This window comes from Equus quagga, chromosome 8 (assembly GCF_021613505.1).
Source record: "Equus quagga isolate Etosha38 chromosome 8, UCLA_HA_Equagga_1.0, whole genome shotgun sequence".
NCBI lineage: Eukaryota > Metazoa > Chordata > Mammalia > Perissodactyla > Equidae > Equus > Equus quagga.
The window spans coordinates 9,880,531-9,904,118 of NC_060274.1; the positions used below are offsets into that span (position 1 = coordinate 9,880,531).

General features: G+C 49.2%; 1 protein-coding gene and 1 pseudogene across 2 annotated transcripts in view; one reads left to right on the plus strand and one right to left on the minus strand.

Annotated features, from left to right (window-relative positions):
• The first annotated feature begins 189 nt into the window (after positions 1–189).
• Positions 190–22,227, plus strand: LOC124243788 (uncharacterized; annotated as a pseudogene).
• SNX9 (sorting nexin 9) overlaps positions 21,185–23,588 on the minus strand; it is a 94,655-nt gene continuing 92,251 nt past the window's right edge. For both annotated transcript variants that reach the window (XM_046668840.1, XM_046668839.1), the window contains exon 18: positions 21,185–22,821. In XM_046668840.1, coding sequence (XP_046524796.1) covers positions 22,774–22,821 — 48 coding nt within the window. In that variant the 3' untranslated portion in view covers positions 21,185–22,773. The remainder of the gene's footprint in view (positions 22,822–23,588) is intronic.

Below are 23,588 nucleotides of genomic sequence, written 5' to 3' on the forward strand. Positions count from 1 at the left end.
CTTCTGCGACCCTGGGCAGGCACGTCGACTCTGTGCCTCAGTTACCCTGCGGGGAAAGCGGGATTAATAACTGGACCAACTTGATAAGGTGGTGGTGAGGATCGAGTTAATTCGCGTAAAGGGCTACTGAGTGACTGGCCAGTGGAAAGTGTTCAGTAAATGTTGCCTTTTACCAGCTTTCTATACGTGATGGCGTTGCGGTCCACTGTCCACACCAGGCAGAATTTTGGAATTGTCTCGGACAGAACCGAGACCGTGACCTCTACACCTGCCACTGACCATGTGACCCTGAGTTCTCTGAGCCCGCTCTCCTCACCTCTCGAATGGAGACAGGACCTGTCCCACCGGCTTACAGGGTGGGTGCGGGGTCAGAGGAGTTAAGGGCTGAACCCTTGGCAATAACAAGCAGGGGCAACTGTGAGGTGCTGGCTGGCGCGGGAGCGAGGGGGGCTCTTGCGCTCTCCCTGCCTGCCTGTGTCCTTTCCCCTGCAACTTGCAATCCCTCCTCCCCCTCTGCTGAGTATGGCCCTCGACTTAAGGGCAGATACTACAATAGGCCAGTTCGTGCTCATGGCCTGTGGACACCAGCTCGTATCCGTGCATCGTCCATTGGAGTATGTGGCCCACCAAGGATGACCTCGCAATAGGTAATGGGAGGCGGGGCCCCTTTTGGCGCTGCGCTCTAGCCCACATGTCAGGCCTAGTCGGCAGGGAAGGGGAGTGGAATGGGATGTCTAGGCTTACCTGCAGTCGCCCTTGTGGTGGGTTTGGAGGTTTCGTTTCCTTCTCCCATAATGGGTATGTGTGGAGGGCCCCAGAGACCTCCCTCAGGGTGCTTCCCTCTGGCCCTCAAGCCAATCTGGTTCGTCTCTCCCACCCCATTCTGCTCACACTGAGAGTGAGAAGACTGTGGGCCAAGTGTGTCTCCTGGGCATGTTCCAGAAGGAACAGGATACTGCACTGCCCTTGCGCACATTCAGGAGTGACCCAAAATGACCAGACTTTCCGTCCTCTGTGGACAACCTCCCAGGTGATGATCTGGAGAAAAAAGTAAATGTAACAACCAGCAGAGACTCATATCATTCTTGAGCCTTCTGCGCCCTTGCTCGCAAATTCAACTGCGATGTGGTAGATATCACAGGTATGATGCTCAAGACTGTCCAAACAGTTTCTTTCTTTGTGAAATGGAGATGTTACTTCCTCATGAGAACAGCGTACCCATTTAATGAGGCACAGTAGACTTTGGCCCCCTTTTCCTTTCCTTTTAAACTCGAAGCTCACTTCTTCCAGGAAGCCTTCCTAGAATGCTGAGGTTCCAGATAATAGCGTTTATCGACGCTCAGATTCACAGATGTACACTTCTGCTCTCACTTGCTCGTGTGTTGCTTGAGAAGTGTTTTTATATTTCTTCTCTTAGCCCTGATTCACAAATTAGTAAAATCTTAGGCAGGGGACCAGGTCTTTTATCTTATCTCTCTCCCTCTTTCCTGCTTTCCCTCACATCACATAATTTAAAGCTTTGCTCAGTGGCATGCTGTATATATTTTAGAAATTTTCCTACAGTCAAGACCAGCACTTAAGCTTTACAGCTTATAGAATCTAAGACACAATCCACTGGAAAGATGAACCACTATTTTATGTAACACTGAGAGAGAAAAAAAATGCTTCCAATTAAACTATTTAATTAAATTTTGAGCTCTGCCCTAATTGCAGCCATGTTACAATGTGCATCTTAGACTCAATGAACTGCAGCGGCCGTCCCCCTGTCTCTGAGAACTGGCTGAATGAGCTGAGCCTGCTGGGTTTTCAGGTCGCCGCCCTGTGGTTCGGGGTGGGACGGTCAACATGGATGGCAGATGAAGCACCATCCTTATATACACACTGCCCTGACAGGCCGAGGGTCACCCGGGTGCTGGCACAGTTGGCAGATGGAGAGAGTAACAGATTTTCAGATATTCAGGAAAAAGGTCAGCTTTGGTACCTAAACCATGAGTGGCATCTGGGAAAAGAAGTGGACCCATCTGAGTGGGCAAGTTTGGGCACACCCCACTCCTGAGATGGAGACCTCCTGGAGGGCCTGTGATGGGAAGAGAAGGAGGTGAGGAGGAAAGGAAAGCCATCTCCATCAGCCCAGAGCTGACCACCGCAGGACATCCAACTTGGCTGCCGCGTGGGGAGTCAGTCTGGCCCGGGGAGCCAGGGAGCGCAGCTAGTTATGGAAGCAGAGAGAAATCAGGGAGACCTTTGGAGTAAATGAAAGGCTGGATTCGGTGCCTGATTGCTGGAGAGGCAAAAAGAGCAGTAAGGAGTCAGAAAGGAGCCCAGCCTTTAGAGAATGGGCTGCAGTGGCACCATCCACAGAGACGGGAGCAGTGGGTGGGGGTGCTGGTGTGACCAGAAACAGAAACTGGGGGTGGGGACGTGGGTCTGGTTCCAGTCGTGCTGAGTTTAAGATGAGGAGGGTCACCCAGTGGGAAAGGCCAGAAATGAAGAGAGGAGGCCGCAAGGCAGCAGCTCTCTGAAGGGGAGTGGAGACAGGCCAGAGAGGCTGGTGTCTAACCCTGGGAGGGGAAGAAGGAAAAGCCGAGAAAGAAGCAGCCTGGGAGATTGGAGAAGCCAAGGGTGTGGCCAGCGAGAGCTCTGGGAAGCAGGGAGTGGCCAGTGGTTTGAGAACCTCAGAAAGGTCTCTGAGTTCTCAGGAAAGATCTCTGGTTGGTGGGAAGGTTATGGTGACCTTTGAGCTGGCAGTTTTATTAGAGGGCTGGGCAAAAGAGGCAGCTTGCAGGGGCTGGCCCCGTGGCCGAGTGGTTAAGTTCTCGCGCTCCGCTGCAGTTGGTTCGAATCCTGGGCGCGGACATGGCACTGCTCATCAGACCACGCTGAGGCAGCGTCCCACATGCCACAACTAGAAGGACCCACAACGAAGAATATACAACTATGTACTGGGGGGCGTTGGGGAGAAAAAGAAAAAAATAAAATCTTTAAAAAAAAAAAAAAAAGAGGCAGCTTGCAAAGAATTCAGGAAGAAATGCAGGCAGTAAGCGTGGTCTGCCAGTTCTCGCAGCCCGGCTGGGAGAAACACAAAATAAATATGATAGCAGGCAGAGGGGACAGTGGGGACCTTTCTAGGACAGGCCAGCCTGCTTGTGTCAGAAGGCCAGCAGCAAAGGAACAGAGAAAGAGAAATAAAGATGCTGCCGCGTGGAAAGGAAGTGTCCTGTGTCTAGAGATGAGCATATCCCCCAAACGCAGGTGGTAGGATCAGCTCTTTAGAGGGAGGAGGGGCTGATGGGAGGGTGGGAGTGGAGACAGCAACCAGGGGGCAAAGGGACAGTGCCTGCTGAGAAGGGGGAAGCGGGGGCCCATCCTTCTGGAGGCCTGGCCCTTGATGAATTCCCAATAAGCAAAAAAAGGTGGGAATGGGAGCTGAGGAGAGCGGAAAAAGCCCAGAATGTCTGCGGTGGCGCGGGGTATCTAGAAGTCATGTTCAAAATCCTTGGGGCCTGAGAAGGTAATGGAATCCTAGGCCCAGGGGCAGCCTTGGCTGATCGTCTCCCTTGTCTCCATCCTGTCGGCTCTACCTTAAAAATATACCTGGGGTCTGACCACTGTTGGCCTCCCCGTTGTTTTCGGTTTGGTGCCCTGTGACATAGGCTCTGAGCTGGGGACTTGCCTGCAGGAGATCACTGGGGTGGGCTCTCGGGCCCACAGCCTCGAGGGAGGGAGAGAGAAGAAGTTGAACTTCGAATCAGGCCCCATGGATCCCTCTGGACACCCAGAGTGGGGTGGCCCTGGAGGTGTTCTGAATGCAGTCTTTGCCTCTGAGTAGGGTGTCACCTGGGTGCAGGAGCAGCATCCAGTGCTGGGAGAATGACCGCCTCCCTCCACCGTAGCACCTGCTGTCTCACCTGCCCTGAAATCGTGAGCCTGGAACTCGTCACCCTCCCCACTGGCCCGGTCGGCAGCCACACTCAGCGGAAGCCCGTCCCCACCGCGCCCCACAGCCCTGCATGCCTTGGCGCCTTCCTCCTGATGCCATCTCCAGCCATGCTCTGCTTCATTCAGCCCGGACACATCCCTCTCCTTGCTCTTCCCCACATGCGCAAGGCGCCCCTGCTCCAGCCCTTATGCCTGGAAAGCTGCTCCCCTACATAGCCCTGTGGCTGGTGCTCTCGCTCTTGCAGGAGTGTTAAAAAATTACCTCCTTTGTGAGGCCTCCTGAGCCGCCCTAAATTTCCTCCACCCACCTAACCTCCTGTTATGAGCTGAATTGTCTTGCCCACCAATTCATGTGCTGAAGCCCTAACCCTTATACCTCACCATGTGACTATTCAGAGATGGGGCCTTCACAGAGGTGATTAAGCTAAAATGGGGTCACAGGGTGGCCCCAATTCAATATGACTTGTGTCCTTTTAAGAAGAGGAGATTAGGACCCAGACACACACCGAGGGGAGACCACATGGGCACACGGGGAGAAGACGGCCATCTGTAAGCCAAGGAGAGAGGCTCAGAAGAAACCAACCCTGCTGACACCTTGATCTTGGACTTCCGGCCTCCAGAACTATGAGGAAGCAAATGTCTGTTGTGTAAGCCCCAGGTCTGTGGTGCTTTGTTATGCAGCTGGAGCTGACTAATACACTCTGCAACATTTCCCATCTCCCTCCCTGCTTTATTTGTCTCCTTAGCACACATCCCTCTCTAACATATAATAGTTTCCTTATTTACCCTGTCTGCCATCCACCTCCCACTATAAGATAAGCCCCCTGAGCAGGGTTCCTTCTGCTCATCTGGTTTGTTCCTGGGACGTCCCCAGAGCCTGGACCAGGGCCTGACACATGGTGAGCTCCAGAAGGATGCATCCAGTGAAGAAATGAATCTCCTTAGTATCCTCTAGTCTCGCAGGAGTGGAGGATTCACAGCTTCTTTGGTTGTTTGTTGCAATGATTCTTACCTGACCAATGGGTTTATTGAACAAATATTTATTAAGCACCTGCTGAATCCCAAGCATTGTTCTAGATGCTGGAGATATAGCCACACACAAAGCAAAGTCCCTGCCACAGAGGGGACATCGACACACACACAAGGCGTGACATGCTAGGTGGTGACAGTGCTGTGGGGACAAGAGAGCAGGGAGGGCACAGAGGGGGCCAGGAGGGGGAGGGAACAATTTTAAATGAGGGTCAATAAAGAGCTCATTGAGAAGTGATGTTAGAGTTAGGAAGTGAAGAAATCAAGAGAAGGAGCCACGTGGGTATCTAAGGGAAGGGCTTTCCTGGCACCAGGATCAGCCTGTGCAAAACCCTGAGGATGGAGCAGGCCTGGAAAAGGGGAGGGAAGTGGAGGGGCTGTGGGCCCGATGCTCTGGGCCACAGTGAAGGCTTTGCCCTCTCTGTTGTCTGTGGCTTGGTGTTTGGACACAGAAGCTGGAGCAGATCCTGTCTCGTGGCTGGGGGTGTTTCTCCCGTCAGGAAGCATGTGTCTGATTGTCCCTCTCTGTCATGTACCAGCCATTGATCATCGATGCCATGGTCCTTGCAAAACCGTTGTGCTCTATTCTACCATTCCTTCTCCATTCAGTAGCTAAAATTCATCTACAAACAGAAAATTCCCATCTACTATTTTTTATTCAACGATAACATAAAATAGGTAGAATAGGATTCTTTTCCTTAATTTCCTAGCATTCAAAATAATGAGTGAATTGGTCCATGAACACCCTCCACTGGTGACCAATTGGTTTAGTTTTTTTTCTCTTTTCATTATGAATCATATTTGAGTTTAAACATATTCGATGTGTTTCAGTCCATTGCAGTCTTAGCTTTACTGATGCTCAAACGTTCCCTCTTTGGGGCCGGCCCGTTGGCGCAGCGGTTGAGTTCGCACGTTCTGCTTCGGCGGCCCGGGATTCACTGGTTAGGATCCCGGGTGCGGACATGGCACCGCTTGGCAAGCCATGCTGTGGCAGGCATCCCACATACAAAGTAGAGGAAGATGGGCACGGATGTTAGCTCAGGGCCAGTCTTGCTCAGCAAAAAGAGGCGGATTGGCAGCAGATCTTAGCTCAGGGCTAATCTTCCTCAAAAAAAAAAGAAAAAAAAGTTCCCTCTTTGGCCAGTGGGAGCCTTTCCAGTTGGCTCCTGAGTCCTCTTGATGTGACCCGGTGGTCTTTCATGGGATCCACGCCTTCTGGCATGACAGTATCAGGCTCATCTTGTACATTTTCTGCCCCCAAGACCTGGGATCAATCATTTCTCCAAGAAGTCCTGATTCTTTTGGGTAGAAAAAGGAATCTCAAGACCACAGCTGGGTGCTATGACGCCTGTGAATTTTAACCTCATGGTCTCAGGACTTAACTGCCTCTTAATCCAAGGCAGTTTTATAGTTAAGCCCATTTTCTCTAAGACAGTTATTTCAACCTTTTTGTCCTTCCTCACACATCCCACCCCCCTCCGCCCCTCACTCTCAGCGGTTTACCTGGCCTCACGCTTCCCTGAGAAAGAACCTCCAAGAAAAGAACTCCCTCACCCGCCGTCGCTCTGGCCTCATCTTCTTCCCTGCAGTGATGGGACCAGTCCCTGCTTCTCCACACCTGCTCGGACCCTGTCCATCTGCCCCCCCCAAGGACTTTGCTCCTTCTGTTATCCCCACTGTCCCTTGTCACCCTCCCTCCACCCCTCGTCCCTCTCATGTGGCCCTCCTCAGAGATCGTGAGCCTGGAACGAAGCCAGTCTGCAGCATTGTGGGCTTTTTCCAGCACTGCTCAGCGGTGTTGGAGGCAACCTGGAGAGGCCATCCAGCACTGACCATCAAGTCTACATCGAACTAGGGAAACCTGGCCTGGGCCCCTCTCTCCGCTTGACCACTGCAATCACCCTGTCACTGGACTCTGACGGTAACTGGCCTCTTGCTTCCTCTCCTTGTCACACAGCACGCATGGTGAGTCATGTCACCCCCTCGTCGCAGCTTCCAACGGCACATGGGTACAGTCCATCCTCCCGCCTCTGTTGTCCTCTCATCCACCCCAGTCCACTCTCCCCTCACCCCCGAGTTCCAAGCACGCCGCCCTCACTTGGTGCCATGACCATGCCAAGCCCCAACTCAAGATGCCCGTATGAACCGTTGCCCCCTGGCTGGGTCCTTCTCAGCTTTCTTTCCTCAGCTTACGCGTGACCCCGCGTATGTGGGATCTGACCACACTATTTCCCCACCATGGTCCTCTATTCTTTTCGTTCTCTGAATCCTCCATATATCTGTGCGTTAGCTGGTCACCTTTGCTCAGAATCAGGTCGGAATCAAATGCAAGGGCTCTGCAGCCTGGCGGCCTGGGTCTGAGTCCTGGATCTACCCTTTCCAGGCTGGGCCACCGTGAGCAGTTTACTTAACTTCTCAGAGCCTCAGATTCCTCATCTTTTAAATGGAGAAGTTGTGAGAATTAAGTAGATTGGCATTTGTAAAGTAGCCCATGGTGGGCACTGTGTAGGTGTAAGCTACCACTATGTGTGTCCCCCATGTCCCGTTGGCTCCGTGAAGCCAGGGCCACGTCTGTATAGTTACTGTTGACACTGCGCCTGGCGTTCAATGAGTGCTTGTTGAGTGAAGGAATGAAGGACACGTGAACACCTCCTTGGAGCTGGCTGGGAAATCGAGCCTCTTAAGTCAACACTGGGCAAAGGGTAGCTCAGATGATACGTGCCATGGTCTTTCATTCCCAGAGTCTAGAATCCAAACACTGATGCACACGGTCCTGATAACACAAGAGAAAGATTGAGGAGCTACCATCGTAGGAGAATGAGGAGGCTGGTTCGACACTCTCGGCTGGGGGCAGCCTCCAGCGCAGGAAGACTGGGCTGCCCATCGCTGAGCTGACGTCTACCAGTTGCGAGGGGAGCATGCGAGCTCCTTTCTAGGCGTCTGGAGGCAGAAACAGCTGTGCGTCTTGGCCGCCGTCCACCCCCTGGGGTTGGGAAGAGCCCCACGGCGCAGGTGTGGGCTGACGTCTCCTGGCTCAGCTCCCTGGGAGAGCCAGCCCGGCTCTGCCAGCCTTCGTGCTGTGGGGTGGGGGTTGGGCAGAGTTAATAGGAGCGGTTGTTTGGAAGTTCATTTTGTTATTATTTTTTTGTCGAAAAGGAATATGAGGCAGTGATCTATCTATAATTATCTATACACATAGACACACACACACACACACACACACACACACACACGACTCGACTTACGCCCTCAGGTGGAGATAACTGGGTATAGACTCAGCTTTTCTCATGATGTACTTTAAGCAGCAGAACCTCCAAGACCTTGACCCTCAGAGGATGGCCCAGGGCTGAGACCTCCCAGACACCGAGTCAAACCTTCCCCACCACCGTGTGGCTGGCGGCCTGGCGGCTCCGGCTGCCGTGCAGACAGTGGCGTGCTCAGCAAGCTCAGAAGCCCGGTGATTCAGAGACTCCCAACGTGTTTGTGTGGCACCTGCCCTCTCCGCTCGAGGTCCCCAGGTGCCATCCTTCCCTCCTGGTCCGTTACTGAAAATCAACAAGGCCCCTCGCTTTGGGGGGTTGATGCGAGACTGGTCTGTGTGGGCGCCTGTGGGCCCTGGAGACCACGTGAGCTATATTCACTCCTGTGGTCGAGACCAAGCCCCGCACACACTGGGCCTCGGGCCCCCACCAGCATCACAGCTGGAAAAACAACCCCAAAGCACACCTGTCACAGGTGGGGGCTACCTTTCACATGCCCAGAGCAGCGAGGGTCTGCATGTCCCTTGTTCAGTCCAATTCCACATTCAGGGAGAACCCACCAGGGCAGGACGGGTGTGCAGACTGGAATCTGGCTGTTCGTTCGGTCACTGTCGACTGAAGTCGCTCTGACAACGAAGGTCTGTGTCCTGCAGCCCTGTGCCCCAGCACGTGAGCTGGGAAAATAGACCTGGGGGTTGGGAGGAAGTGGGGTGACACTGGAGCTCCCCGCCCCCAGCACTCCCTGCACAAGAGGATGAACAGGCTTCTCGAATGTGCTCTCACGTCTGGGGATGGGCAGGCCCATTTCCTTTCTATCCTCAACCCTTCCCCAGAAATGCCCCTTTCCTGATTGGGCTACAAGATCCTTAGATGTCAAATAGAAAGATCTGTAGATAGAAAATATTGTGAAGTGTTTTATAACAAGGCCTGTACATTGTCACTCCAGAGAGCAGAGAAAAAAGTTATGGGGATAAGTTGCGGTTCAACATCCAAAAGACCTTTCTAGCAATTAGAGATGTGCTATGGTAAAAAAAAAAAAAAAAAAAAGGCTGCCTTGTGTGTAGAAGTGAGCTCCCCATCCCTGGGGGAATGCAGACAGAGGCTGGGTGCTGGCCCCATCCTGTGGGTGTGTGAGAAAGAAGAAACTTTTGCTATGTTTCCATTTTTGTCTTGTATGTTTGAAAACTTTAAAAATATACATTTTTAAAGGAATTAAAAATCAAATATAAATTTAAAATAAAATATAAATTTTATAAATAAAATATAAAATAAACTACTTTCTACTTTTCTGTATGTTTGAAAATTATCAAAATACAAAATTTTAAAAATTTGCTCTTAACTTTTGCTTCATCATGTAGTTAGTTTTGAAAAGTAAAGTGAAACTGTGGATTACTACATGGAGATTCCCTTTTGATTAATGTTAATTTAGTTAAATATTCCAGTAATAACATAGCCAGTGTATCAGGGGTATTTTGGAATGCTTTAGCTGGAAGTAACAGAAAACTCAACTATAAACATCTTAAATAAACAAGAAGTCTCAGGGTAAGCCACCCAGAGCTCAGCAATGTCATCAAAGACCCAGGCAAGCGCTTTCTCTCCATTCCGTCATTCTTAGCATGCTGGCTTGTTGTCTCATGACCACAAAACGGCTGCTTCAGTTCCAGGCATCACACTGATATTCAAGGTAGAAAGAAGAGAGGAATCCACGCCAGCTGTATCTGTCTCTTTTATAAGAAAAAGGCAAAACTTCTCCAGAAGCTCCCAACAAATTTCCACTTAAGACTCAGGAAAGGACAGCAATCACTTCTGACTTGTTCATGAGAACACGGAAGCCCTGACAGGACTTGTTATTAGAAACAGGTCTCCAAACTTCTCACTCAGTGTCTTTTCTGTTGGCGACACCACCTCTCTGATTTCATATTTTATCTATTTGAGGGAACTTGTTTTTCCACTGTGTTGCTGACAAATTCAGCAGGGTATAGTGGTTTTCCCGTTTGCTGACTCACTCACGGATCACTGGTATTTTCAGCACAGCTCTACAGACATGAGACCAATTCATCACTGGACCCACGGACATATTTCTCCAGGAGTGTGGAATAAAAGATAAAGTAAACGAAAAAGCTGACGGCAACTGGAAAAGCATTACAGCATTTTTACAGATCGAGCTAGTGACTTGTTTTAAGAACAAAAGTGAACATGAATCCACGTAAGACGTAACAAAAATGATAACTACAAAAGGATCGGCCCCAGTTGAGTGACCACAATAAAAAGCAAAAATGAAGCATTCATTCAGATCACTGTGCTCATATCCATCTTAGGAATCCTTGCTTCTCCAGCTTCCTAAAGAACCGCTTGTTAAAAGAGGTTTTCAGTCTGATTCTCAGTGAAGATGCGGCTTTTGTCCTACAAAACTGTCCTATGGTTTGTGTTCTGAAGCGTATTTTTACATTAAAAATCTGCGATGCCTCCAGGGCCAGCTCCATCTAAGCATCCGTGTGTGAGCTGAGCATCTTCAGCCCCAGCGGCTGTTTTCAAGCCTGGCTTGCTTCCTGCTTTCCAGTGCCCTGCAGACCACGGGTGGCTTACACACATGTATTTAGACAATAATATTGACTAGACTGCCAGAATTTTTCTCTCTTTGTATCCAGAAGGGTTTGCTCGTAATTAGTTAAACAAGCTTTCTCTGGCTCCTCATCAGGATTTAATAGAGAAATCTAAAACTCCACACCCACCCACAGGGGGCAGTCAACTGTGAAAGGAAACACAGCTATTCAGAGGAAGGACTTTTTCTCCTCTCTCCTCAAGGCTCAGCTCCTTTCCATTTCTCCCCTCCTTTGGCCAAAGGGAGTGCTCTGCTGTCACTGATCACAGTTGTTCTGAACAGAAGGAGCCCTGGGCACTTTCCACAGTGATGGCACAGAGTGAAATACTGTATCTCGCTCAGACAGCTGACCTGGGTCATCAGCCACAAGCTTTGAGAACTGAGTAGCAACTACCTCCCATCTACTTGTGAAAATTATTCATCCCGCCCTCTTCAAGACATTCTTTCAGTTCGAGTGTTCTAAGAAAGAGGAAAGAAAAGGAGAAGCAATTATAAGAAAAAGAACAGGATGTGGTTGACGAAATGTGACACAAAAGTCTGGCTAGCAGAGGAAATTGACTTTGTCTTTAAAGGGAGCCTTTACTGAGTCACCTATACCTTTAAGAATCTGATGAAAGGTAACAAACCCTTTTCCCAGAAAAAATTGTAAAGTACGCACATGAATAATTTGCCTAAATTGCGTGTGATTCACTGATACACACACCCCAGTATTATATGGACCGCGAGCCAAGAATTCCTATTTTAGACGCAAGTTACTAGAAGCTGCTCACAGAAGGAACTCTCAAGGTGGTTGGGAAATAAATCATAACTACAAAGAAATTTCCAGTGGCACAGGGACATGCGGAGCTAACATCATGCAAAAGAAAAGGATCAAGAACTGACGCTGCTCAAAGAAGAATTTTAATCCACCAGGGGTCAGTTCTTCTGTTGTAGATTACGTATTTCCACCACTTACGCAAATTTGTTTTCCATTCTGCCCAGATGCGTGGCAAGGGAATAAAAAAACCCTTCTGAATTACAATGGATTGATGCATCTGGAAGTGATTGAAACATATCAACAAAAGAATGCAATCTCACAAAAATGGTTTGCTTGTGTAAATTCTTGTTTTGTTTTGCTTCCTATTTTATGGTGGGTTGTTAGTTTTTCAAATGGGACATTTTCAAACACTCCTGCTTTCTTAAGCCAGTATAATTTCAGACGCCTGTTTAGGGTCGGGGTGAACTCAGGCTCTGGTTCAGTGAAGAGGGCTCCACCAGTCAGGACAGGCGGGCGCAGCTCATGTGCATGAGACACAGCTTCAGGTCCCAGTGTCTCCACGTGGCGGGACTTTCTTTCCTGCTTGTGCAAACTCTGCTGTGGCTCCAGTGGCTGCGCAGCCCATCCCTCCTCTCTGTGATGGTTCAGCGTTCCAAGCTGCCTGAACCCTTCAGCCCCTTTATGTCAACACTTACTCCCATTGTCACCGTGGGACCCAAGCGAAGAGCTGGACAGACGAGCATCAGGGATCACATGTGCACACATGGCTTCCCACCACGTTTCTTTGGCCAAAGCAAGTCACGGAGTGACGCCTCATTTTATGGGGACGGATACGCCTGGTCCATCAGTGGGTCTGGAGGAAGATGAGAACCAAATGTTGATAGAAGTCGTCGTGCCTGCTGCAGGGGCTACTCGCATATGCTTGAAAACGAAAATAAATTTGGAGGGATGTGTGTGCCAAGATGCTCTCTGTGAATAGAAAACCTACCCGTGCCTTAGATTTCAAAAACAAATGATCAGTTTTCCATTTACAACGATGATGGAGTAACAGAGGCCAGATTACTCCTCCCCAAATAAAGAGAAAAACCGATAGAATATATGAAAAATCGTTTCAGACATTTGACCACAGTCAATGAAGGACTTCGATCACTGAGAGAAAAACAAATAAGGCAATTCCCACAACGGCCTCAAATGACTGCCTGAATGCAGATTCCAGGCCCAGGACAGGGAGGGGAAACCAAATAGTTCTGTGGTTTCACTGAGCTGAGGAGACAGAGGTCAGAGTTCAGGGAGACCAAGGTGGCTAGGATCTGAAGGGCAGAGCACGAGAGAGAAAGGAGCTACAGAGAGAGAGAGCAAGAGCGAGAGCGAGAGAGAAAGAGCGAGAAAGAGGGGCTGTGTGTCCTGGAGCTCTGCAGGAGAGGGCCCTAGAAAGATAAGACTTTGGTGAATATTGTTGGATGCATCCCTCGGGGGAAACTATGTGAGGACAGTGACACAACCACCAGAAATCAACAGGCCGAACAATTCCCAGAACTCACACGGGACAGGAAATAGGTCCCAGAGCGACCAGCCAGAGTGTGAAGACATGACACAGACGTCGGGCAGGCTCCTCAGAGAAACATCACTGCCGAAGGCCTCAAGCTTTTCCTCCATAACCCATTCTCCTCTCTGTAGCCTGAGGAAGCCATCAGAAACGCAAATCCACTCGCAGCTCTGCTTACTCCGGGAGAAAGGGGGGGGGCTGTCAGCCTGGAGCCCAGTCCACGTGTCACCACTCCTGCCACACCGTGGCCTTCTTCCAGTTCTTGTATCCAGCCTGCTTTTCCTGCCTGATGGCCTTTCTGCTTTGCGGTCCTTCAGCCGACCGTGGTCCTCTGTGGCTCAGACGTGGCATCTCCTTGAGGTTCAGGCAACTCAATAATCATAATAGCCAACATTCACTAACTGCAGGGGTGAACTGAATTTAGCCTGAGATTGTCTCCTTAACTGTATGGGCGGAGCCGGTGAGCGAGGTAACCTGCACGGAGCTAATGGCCTATGTGGAATTCTAGGTCCCCGCCTTTCCTAACTTTTCTGTTACTGACCGTCCTTTCACCTCTTCACGTGAGAATTATTTATATCTGATGGCTAAGAAACAAAATAGAAAACCACCATTAATATCTGACTGCCAAAAATACACAGGTGCTGATCAGAAACAGAATCAACTTAAAAAATAATCGAAAGTAGGCAAACCAGAGTGAGAAGTGGGCGAGCACATCAGCTCATCCCGGCAGAGGGAGTGGAGCAGGCACGAGCATCCTTCTGAGAAGGCCCTGCCTCCAGCTCCTGGGCTCAGTTTTAACGAGGCCCAGGCCTCCCCCGGGGGCCGTCACGTGCTTCAGGTTAGCATTCCAGCCAGAGCACAGCACATGATATTGGATTTAATGTTCACAGAATAAACTCAAAGTGTCTCAGCTGATTGGGACTTCTCTGAGACTGTACTGTCAAGAAGAAAGCTAGGAAGGGCACAGAAGCTTGCCTGCCGAAACGCTAGTAATAACTTTTTTTTTTCTTTTTTTTTTTCGTCTTTTTTAGTAATAACTTTTAAAAACCTTGGAGGGGCTGGCCCCGTAGCTGAAAGGTCAAGTTCGTACGTTCTGCTTTGGTGGCCAAGGGTTTTGCCGGTTCCGATCCTGGGCGCAGACATGGCACCACTCATCAGGCCACATTGAGGCAGTGTCCCATATAGCACAACCAGAAGGACCCACAAATAAAATATACAACTATGCCCTGGGAGGCTTTGTGGAGAAGGAAAAAAAAGAGGAAGATTGGCAACAGATAGTAGCTCAGGGCCAATCTTCCTCACCAAAAAAAAGAGGCAGATTGGCAACAGATGTTAGCTCAGGGCCAATCTTTAAAAGAAAATAAAAATAATAAAATCCTTGGAGAAGCCCTTTTTTCTTTCCTGTAGCCCGGCTGACGCCTCCTCAGGGAAGTAGAAAGATGACAGAACTCCCTCATTATTTTAGAGGATCATCATTTTGTGAAGGATCAGAGTTTTTCAGGGCAAAGGAAACCAGTGAATGATGGCTGATGCTCGGAACTTAAAGGCACTTGAGGGGTCTGGAGCAGAGGGTGCCACTCCTGGGCTTCAGCGTCTCCATCTGTGAAAACAGTGGCAGTGACTCATAGAGGAGAGCTGGCAGCCGCGTCTCACCTCATTAATTGCCATGGGAGTCAACTGGTTACTCTGAGATCAAGAAGGTTTGTAGGGAAAAGAGGGTTTTCTGGCATGCACCCCAGACCACAGTTGCTCTTAAGCTCACCTGTATCTCCTGCCAGGTGAGATGTGCCTGGAGCAGCTGGTGTAACCTGGTGTCCAGGTCCTCCTTTTGAATTGGCAAGACGTGACGTGCGATGAAAGCAGAAAGTTTGGGGACACACCCTGTGCTGCCCTTCAACACACTGGGACTGTGTCCCATATGGGTCACTTGGGAGGCAGGCCCAGCGGGGGCTGTACCAGACAGGTGCTGCCCCCTCGCTGAAGCCAGGAGGCCGTGGGCCTGAGCCCCCACCTGCTCTTCTGTGAGCCACTCAAGGGCTATGGGACGCATCTGTTCTCGTCCTGGCACTCCAGGGACATGGGGACTGAGGTCCCGAGAACTCACAAGACTTGTTCAAGGTGACAGATGTTGGCGTCAGACTTGCAACCAGACCCCAGGGCTCCAACTCACAATTCAGATCTCCTTACATCTAAGAGTTTCTTCCCTGGAAGGAAGGTCTTCATACTTTTGATGATGCCCTATCACAGGGGTGAACTGTAAAGTGTGAACTGAGATTTGCAGGTGCAGAGGGAATCGGTGCCCCTTTCTCAGTCGGGACTAAGGAAAGTCCCGTGAACAGATGATTTGGGAAACTAAGTCTTTCTAACAGGTAATTAAGAAAAAATTATAATACAAGCTCATTTTGTTAAAAAAAACTCAGAAAAATATAATTTTATAATAAATATCATTCACAATCATACCCTCAAAGAACCACTGTAGAAACTGAATCTTAGCCCGGGTCCTGCCTCCTGGTCCAAGGGCTGCATTTGCAGCCTAGGAGCCTCTCCTGCCGCCCTCTATCCCAGCACTACCCTGGGCTCTTCTGCTAGAGTCCATGGACAATAGCTTTTCATCCTCATCCACATGCATTTATTGAGCACCTCCTGTATACACCTGAGAACACTTGTTGATTCCCAGGCCAACAAAAGTTGTCTGTTTGCTTTAAAGCAGGGTTTTGCTACTATTGACATTTTGGGTGGATAATTTTTTATTGTAGGGGCTGCTCTGTGCATTGGAGGATGTTCCGCAGCATCTCTGGTTTCTACCCACCAGATGACAGTAACCCCCTCAGCAGGTGTCTCTAGACATTGCCAAATGTCTCCTGGAGGGCAAGATGGCTTCTGGCTGAGAACCACCGCTCTAAGGACAACTGATGGGGCCACGGGTTCCCTTTGGGCCCAGGCATTTGACCACGGGTGGCCACTGTGTCCATGCTCAGCACCAGACACCGTGACACCCTTTTGTTCCCAGAGGAGAAGTGCATGACTCTGGCTTGCTGGTAAACCAACATAATTTTCAGTTAAGTCAGTGGCTTTTCTCCAGAATTAACAACTCACCACCCACCCACCACCTGGGTGTCCCCACCCTGCTCCCCTCCACACTGCAGGGCAGCTCCCAGAGGTGAGCCACGTGGGAAGCACTCACTCTTTAAAAAAAATAGTGCTTCAAAACTGAAACGCAGCTGGTCTTGCATAACCCGGGTTCCTGGATTCAAGTTACACACGTCACTGTGTGTGTCTCTCTCTCTCTCCACTGAGTTCTGCAAATCCAACAGAGTGATTGATGGATGGGACGTCACAATTTTTGTTTTCCCTGCGATATGAACATCTATTCCTATTAGAGACCTTTGACCTTTCTGTTGACTGAAAAGTTAAAGTCTTCTCCACAGAGGTTTAATGGCCTTCAGACAACCTTGCTCATTGTCCTTTGAATTGTCAACAGCATTCAAACAATCTCCTTGTGTAGCACGGTGACTCTAGTTAACAATATATTATACATTTGAAAGTTGCTAAGAGTAGATCTTAAAAGTTCTTGCCACACACACAAAATTGCAACTATGGGACGTGACAGATAAGTTCAGATTATGGTAGTCATTTTGCATTGTATACATATACAAAATCATTACACTGTACACGTTAAACTTACACAATGTTAGATGTCAGTCATGTCTCAATAAAGCTGGGGAAAAAATCTGCTTCCTGCTTTGCTAAGACTTGTCCTCGGGTTCTTTCATAGAGTTTGCTGACGGTGGGAAAGATTATTCCTCATCATTTAACCATCTATGTTAGTGTATATATTTTTGGTGGCTTTATTTTTTCTTTTGTTTTTAAAAAATGTTTTCTTACAAAAGTAACTGCTGGGTCTAGGACTTAATTTTGCCTTATTTACAAGCAAATAGGTTGGTTAGTCTGTTGCTGTTTCATAGATGCTGGCAGGAGACACAAGACTCCTGAGTCAGAGACAAAGGACTTCCTTACCCGAGGCACCGCAGGAAGCACTCGCGTCAGCCTGTAGGCGTTGGTTTCCCTCTGCTTTGTAAGTCCCTGGGGGGGTGACGTGAGGGTCCAAGGGCTGCCTGCATACGCAGCAGGTTGTGTTATAGGAGAGGAACCTGGAGGTGGGGAAACCCACGTTTTATAACAAGCAGTAAGCACGCCTGTTCTTCCTGGAAGAAGACGGTACCTCATCCATCAAAGATGCTTGCTGCCAACAGTACTGAGAAACTGCCTGGTGGAACGCAGTCAGGGCTCTGCGTTCTTGGCACAGCCGACAAAGCCAGGTAGAGCACAAGACCTGTGGAAACTGTCCCCTGCAAAAGGAACTAGAATTCTCCTTAGTTTCTTGGAGAAAAGTCCATCGAAGATGTGCACTGGGAGTGTTGGGAAAGCCAGTTTCGTGGGCAGTCTTTCGACCCCTGCGCGGCCACGTGAGAGTGGTCTCCAGCCTGGAACCGTTCCTCACACGGAGATCAAGAGCCCTCACGTCTGAGTGGGGGATAGCTCTTTATCCGGAAATACCTCACCCTGTTCCGGGGTTCATGTGTACTTCTATGTTCTGCTTGAGCATGTGCGTCATGGGGCATCTGGAGACCCCACTGCTCTATCCGCTCCCAGTGGGAGGGGTCCGGGTTCTCGGCCTGCTGCATGAGAGGGGTGTGTGTAGACCACCTCCCTGCTTTGGCTGCGGGACCAGACGCGCTGGCCGCAGGGCACGGATGCTCATTGTTGAAGCTGATCTCGCTCTGTCTCTTCTTCCTGGGAGTAAAGCACTGCTCCATCCAGTGTCTGTGAGTAGTATCTTTCTTGGCGTCCCCGACACCTGCACACCGTACAGGGAGGTGACATCCTGGGGCTGCAGCTTCTGGTGGCAGGCAGCTGGGGTCACTCGTCGAAAAGCAGACTGAGATTTTCTTCCGCCATGACTTTCTCTCTCCTCTCCAAACACTTCTCTACTATTTTTACATTGCGAAGATTTGTAAAAATTATATTCTATAATTAAAGCTCTGCTGTGATATCTAAAGGTTGATACAAATAATTAAAAATCAAAATAACGTATAAGAACCACATATGTGTTTGAACCCATAGAGAATGAAACATACACTAGGTCATTAAAATTTTGCCGCTTGGAGGATTTTCCAAGCATCAGCATCCGAAGGATAATTTCTCACTTTCTCTCAAATCCCCTTTACTCTTCCTGGCTCACAGTCAGCTACCACTGTTTTTGAGGAGCCATGCCATCTCCTTTCTTAGATTCCTTTTTCGTTCTCCTTGCCTCTTCTTTAGACCAATTTAATCAGAATATATGGGAGGCGGACACTGAGTGTGATGGTTAATTTTCTGTGTCAACTTGACTAACTTATATGTCAACTAGGCCAAAGGGTGCCCAGACATCTGGTGTGGGGCCCAGGACGAGAGAAGGCTCCACGACAGAACCAGGCTGCCGTGCGAGCTGCTCTGCCACCCGGGCCGCGGACCCAGCAGATCCACTGGTGCCCGAAGTGTCAGGGCAGAAAGGGACGCTGTTGGGAGCCTCTGCCGGGCCCCACAGGTGAATCGCAGCGCAGGCCCTTGGCATCCTGGAGCAAAGCCCTGCCACCCACAGATAACTACTCTCCTCCTGAGAAACGGCTCTGGCCTGCTACTGGGCCTCTCAGAGACGGAGCGCTTAACCCTGGGCACCAAGTCACCACGCGACCTGAGCTGCCATCACGACCTGGGCGTCACCTGACCCATCCAGCCGTAAAGCTGCGCGTGCACAGCGGCACACCATCACCAAGTGGAAGTGGTGGATGCGGGCCCGGCCCAGCAGGCCTGAAGGCACAAGTGAGTCACGTGAAGAAGTGGCCCAAATGCCCCCGGTCCCCCCTCCTGCTACACCTTCTCCTCCAAGCCTGCACCGACGGCCTCACGGGCAGTCCCCATGATCAGCTGACAGAGGAGGAGCTGACCACCCGGGAGTGGACAGCCGCAGCCCGACAGCCCCTACCTGGGACATCCCTGAAGGACACGGTGAAGGGACATCCTCCCGGGGCAGAACCTGGAGCAGCGCACCTGGCCGTTCACTTTACTTGGAAAGAGAAAAGACCTGACGTGTGATTAGATGCCAGTTCTTGGGCTGTGGCCAATGGTTTGGCTGGATGGTCGCTACTTGGAAGAAATATGACTAGAAAACCAGTGAAAAAAGAAATTTGGGGAAGAGGTATGTGGGCAGAGCTCTTTGAATGGGCAAAAAACCATGAAGGTATTCGTGCCCCATGTGAATGATCACCAAAGGGTGGCCTCAGCAGAAGAGGATTTTAATAACCATGTGGATAGGATGACCCCGTCTGTGGGTACCAGTTAGCCTCTCTCCTCAGCCACTCCTGTCTTTGCCCAGTGGGCTGATGAACAAAGTGGCCATGGTGGCAGGGATGGAGGATGTGCATGGGCTCAGCACCACGCACTCCACTCACCTAGGCTGACCTGGCTGTGGCCACTACTGAGCACCCAATATGCCAGCTGCAGAGGCCGACACTGAGCCCCCATATGGCACCATTCCTCGGGGTGGTCAGCCAGCTACCTGGTGGCAGGTTTCCTACACTGGTCCACTTCCATAGCGGAAGGGGCAGCATTTTGTTCCTACTGGAATAGACACTTACTCTGGATAAGAATTTGCCTTCTCTGCGTGCAATGCTTCTGCTGAAATGGCTGGTGGGGACTTATAGAAAGCCTCATCCACAGTCGTGGCGTCCACGCAGCATTGCGTCTGAACAAGGAACTCAGTTCACAGCAAAAGAAGTGCACCAATGGGCCCGTGACCATGGAATTCACTGGTCTTGCCATGTTCCCCACCACTCAGACGCAGTTTGTTGACAGAACAGTGGAATGGCCTGTTGAAGACTCAGTTACAGGGCCAGCTAGGTGGCAACACCTTGCAGGACTGGGCAAGGTTCTCCAGGATGCTGTATATGCTGTGAATCAGCGTCCAATGTGGGGCTGTTTCTCCCATAGCCCGTGTCTACAGGTCCAGGAATCAACGACCCGTGTATACTGGTCCTTGATATCACCTATTACCTCTAATAAATTTTTGCCTCTTGTTTCCATGATTTTATGCTCTGCAGGTCTAGAGATCTTAGTTCCAAAGGGAGGAATGCTTCCATCAGGAGACACAACAATGATTCCACCGAACCAGAAGTTAAGACTGCCGCCCGGCCATCTTCGGCTCCTCATGCCTCTGAATCAACAGGCAAAGAAGGAGTTACTGTGCTGGCTGGGGTGACTGATCCTGACTACAGTGGAAACTGGACTGCGACCCCACAGTGGAGGCAAGGGAGAGCATGTCTGGATTATAGGAGATCCCTTAGAGCATCTCACAGTATTTCCATGTCCTGAGATTATGGCCGATGGAAAACTATATCCCAATCCAGGCAGGGCTAGGAATGGCTCAGACCCTTCAGGAATGAAGGTTTGGGTGACCCTATTTAGTAGAGAACCATGACCAGCTGAAGTGCTTGTTGAAGGCAAAGGGAATAGGGGTGGGTAGTGGAAGAAGGTAGTTATAAATACCGGCTACGACCATGTGACCAGTTACAGAGGACTGTAATTGTCATGAGCATTTCCTCCTTATTTCGTCATGAGTACCTGTGTGTGCAAAGCAAATCTTTGTCTTCTTTCCTCTCTTATGATGTAACATAAGAGTTTTACAGCATAGAATTAAGTTACGGGATGTCAAGAAGAGTAAGCATCACTTAAGGCACACACACATGCACGCACACACGCAGACAGACAGACAGACAGACACGCGCGCGCAGGTTCTGTTTCTCTAGAGCCTAACACTCTGTATTTGTTCCTTACAGGTCTCCAGGTGAGGACAAAATGCTTCCAGGACTAAAACTCTGACATAAGAAATTACAATTACTAAATCATGTTAGGAGAAATAAGTTTTTGGGAAAAATTCATTACCTGGACTGGTCAGCACCTGGCAACAAGAAGCAATTTTCCAAAAAAAAAAATCACACAAAAACGCCAAAAAGTGTTTTGAAAAAGTGCTTTGAGAATTTACTGTACAGTGTTTTTAACAATTTATTTATATGTCGGCTTCTACATGCTCTTACATTTGTGTAAAACATTTGTACATATTCTTTACAATTTGTACATATATTAAATGGCTGTATCATAAACACTGTTCTATGAGATTTTATAAAAGAAAAATCAAGTAGGGAAAATTACTTATAAAACATTAACAAAAACCCGTGATATTAAGAACAAGAAGTTCTCATATTCATCTTCATTTGATTTCCTCTTCTACTAATTTTTTGGTTTCAGTTTATTTATGCTGGCCCAAATTTTCCATTTTCTATAATTCCTAGGTCATAAAAATGAGAGCAGTTGGAGAGACTGTCGTAAGGCCACAGTGGAGGGTGGACGGCGTCTGCAGGAGCAAGGTCGGCGTGGCGGCACGTGTTCAGATTCAAAGCTGACGGTTTGCAGAGTCTGCTTTGCTTTATGCCATTAGCTGAAGTACTAGCGATGAGAAAAATTCAGTCTGAAGTTTGGGACACAGGCTGGAAGAAGAGCCCTCTGCACTTTCCTTAAACACGAACGCTCTGGGGGTTACTGCGCATTCTTCAGGCTGCAGCCCTTATCAGTGCCTAAACTTTCCATTTTACTCAACTGTGTTTTTCATCTTTTCCGGTAATACCAACTGGCCTGCTAGTGTACAATCCAAATCAAGTGGCGCATCGTGTCTCGCTGGCACTTCTCACTATGCCTGACTGAACAGCTGAAGACTGACAAGGGGGTTAAACGCTCGGGAGGAGCCTGTGTGCCCCCTGAGTGCTCCTTCCTGAGCACAGGAGTCAGGGCGCCGCTCCAGGCCCGGGAGCAGGCCGAGCATTTCAAAAACATCCCGAGTTTCCAGATGTTCTTCCTAGTGTCAAGAACGCCTCCCCATGCTCAGGAAGGAGGTGCCAGAGAGAAAGCCCTCCTGGGGGAAGACGACGCTTCAAGGACGTTCCTAAGGAAAGCGAGGGCAGGAGAATCTGCCCATGGGTTTTTGCCAAGCTGCGTCCTCTAGGCCTCTCTGCTCCCTCTCCTGAAAACATAAGCACTTGAGTCATAAATATGTCAGTGAAAGGCATGTGGATTCTCCTGAAGAGACAGGAATCCCCAAGGACAGAAAAGTTATAAAAATATACAAACATATATATTTTTTATTCTGGCGTATTTCATATTTTTAAGAAAGCAATTAGTAATTATCTGACACGGGGTAAGAACAAGAAGATTGCAGGTAACTTACAAATTACAATTTTATGTAAAATATCACTGGGGGGAACCCCTAATTTTCTGTTCAAAATTCTGATAACTTTAAGTACTTTCCAAAAATAGAGAATTTCCATTGGTTAATAATGGATATGGAAACGAACAAAAGAAGACCATCCCCAGATAACGGATGCATTCAGGCTGGTTAATAAAGTAAAGGCAGTTTTTTGCAACTCTACTTCTTTTTGGTTTTCTTTTTTTCCTGTTTTTCTTTGTTTTGGAAGATAGGGGAAAAAACTGAATTGCATTGCCCCAAGTCAGAAAGAAGCACTTCGGAGTTTTCTTCACATTCCATTCTGTTCTACATGACCGGGAAGCGGCCGAGGGCCTGCCTCAGCTTTTCTGCAATCTGGTGAAGAAAGAAAACAATTTTGAGATATTATTCCCATTATGACGTTGTAGTATTCTATTATTTCCATCTCTTATAAGTTAAACATTACAAAAATTTCAAGTACTTTCACTGGTCTGTGCTTCCAGTCTCTCCTGGCATCAACCCAGCCTCCACCCTGCAGGAGAGACCTCCTTATACCCCAGATGGTGGTGCCACAGCCTGCAGGAAGCCCTGGCTCCTCCCCATGGCCCCTGCCCGTCTGCATAGCAGCATTTCCAGATGATCCGCTTTTCCCCAGCGAGCCAGGTGGACGGGGTCTTCGTTTGGGCCTACATTCCTCCTGCGTGGGCACCTATGAGCTCCTGAGACCCAGCTGACGAGCCCACGGCTCCTACACAGTGCGGACAGTACACACCTTCCTCTAAGGCTAGGGCTGTACTGCGTCAGGATTCTAGGCCTCGGTCTCCCCCACGGGGACCCAGCTCCTGGAAGACACAGCTGTCTGAGTCGTCCCTGGGGCCTAAGCAATGGAGTGAGCGCTTGGTATATAAGAGGCACTCAATCAATGTTTGTTACATGAACAAATACACACATTTTAATAACTTAAGGGTTACCTTCTCATAAAAGCAGGTTAGATCTAACAAAGATGGTGGTTAAATACCTGGTTTTCTATTTTGAATTACAATGTCACTGATAACTACAACTCACCTGGGCTTGAGTCTTAAGTGATCAACATTACCGGAATTTCAGGAGTTGCCCTTCAATTATTTTCGGACATAGAACAA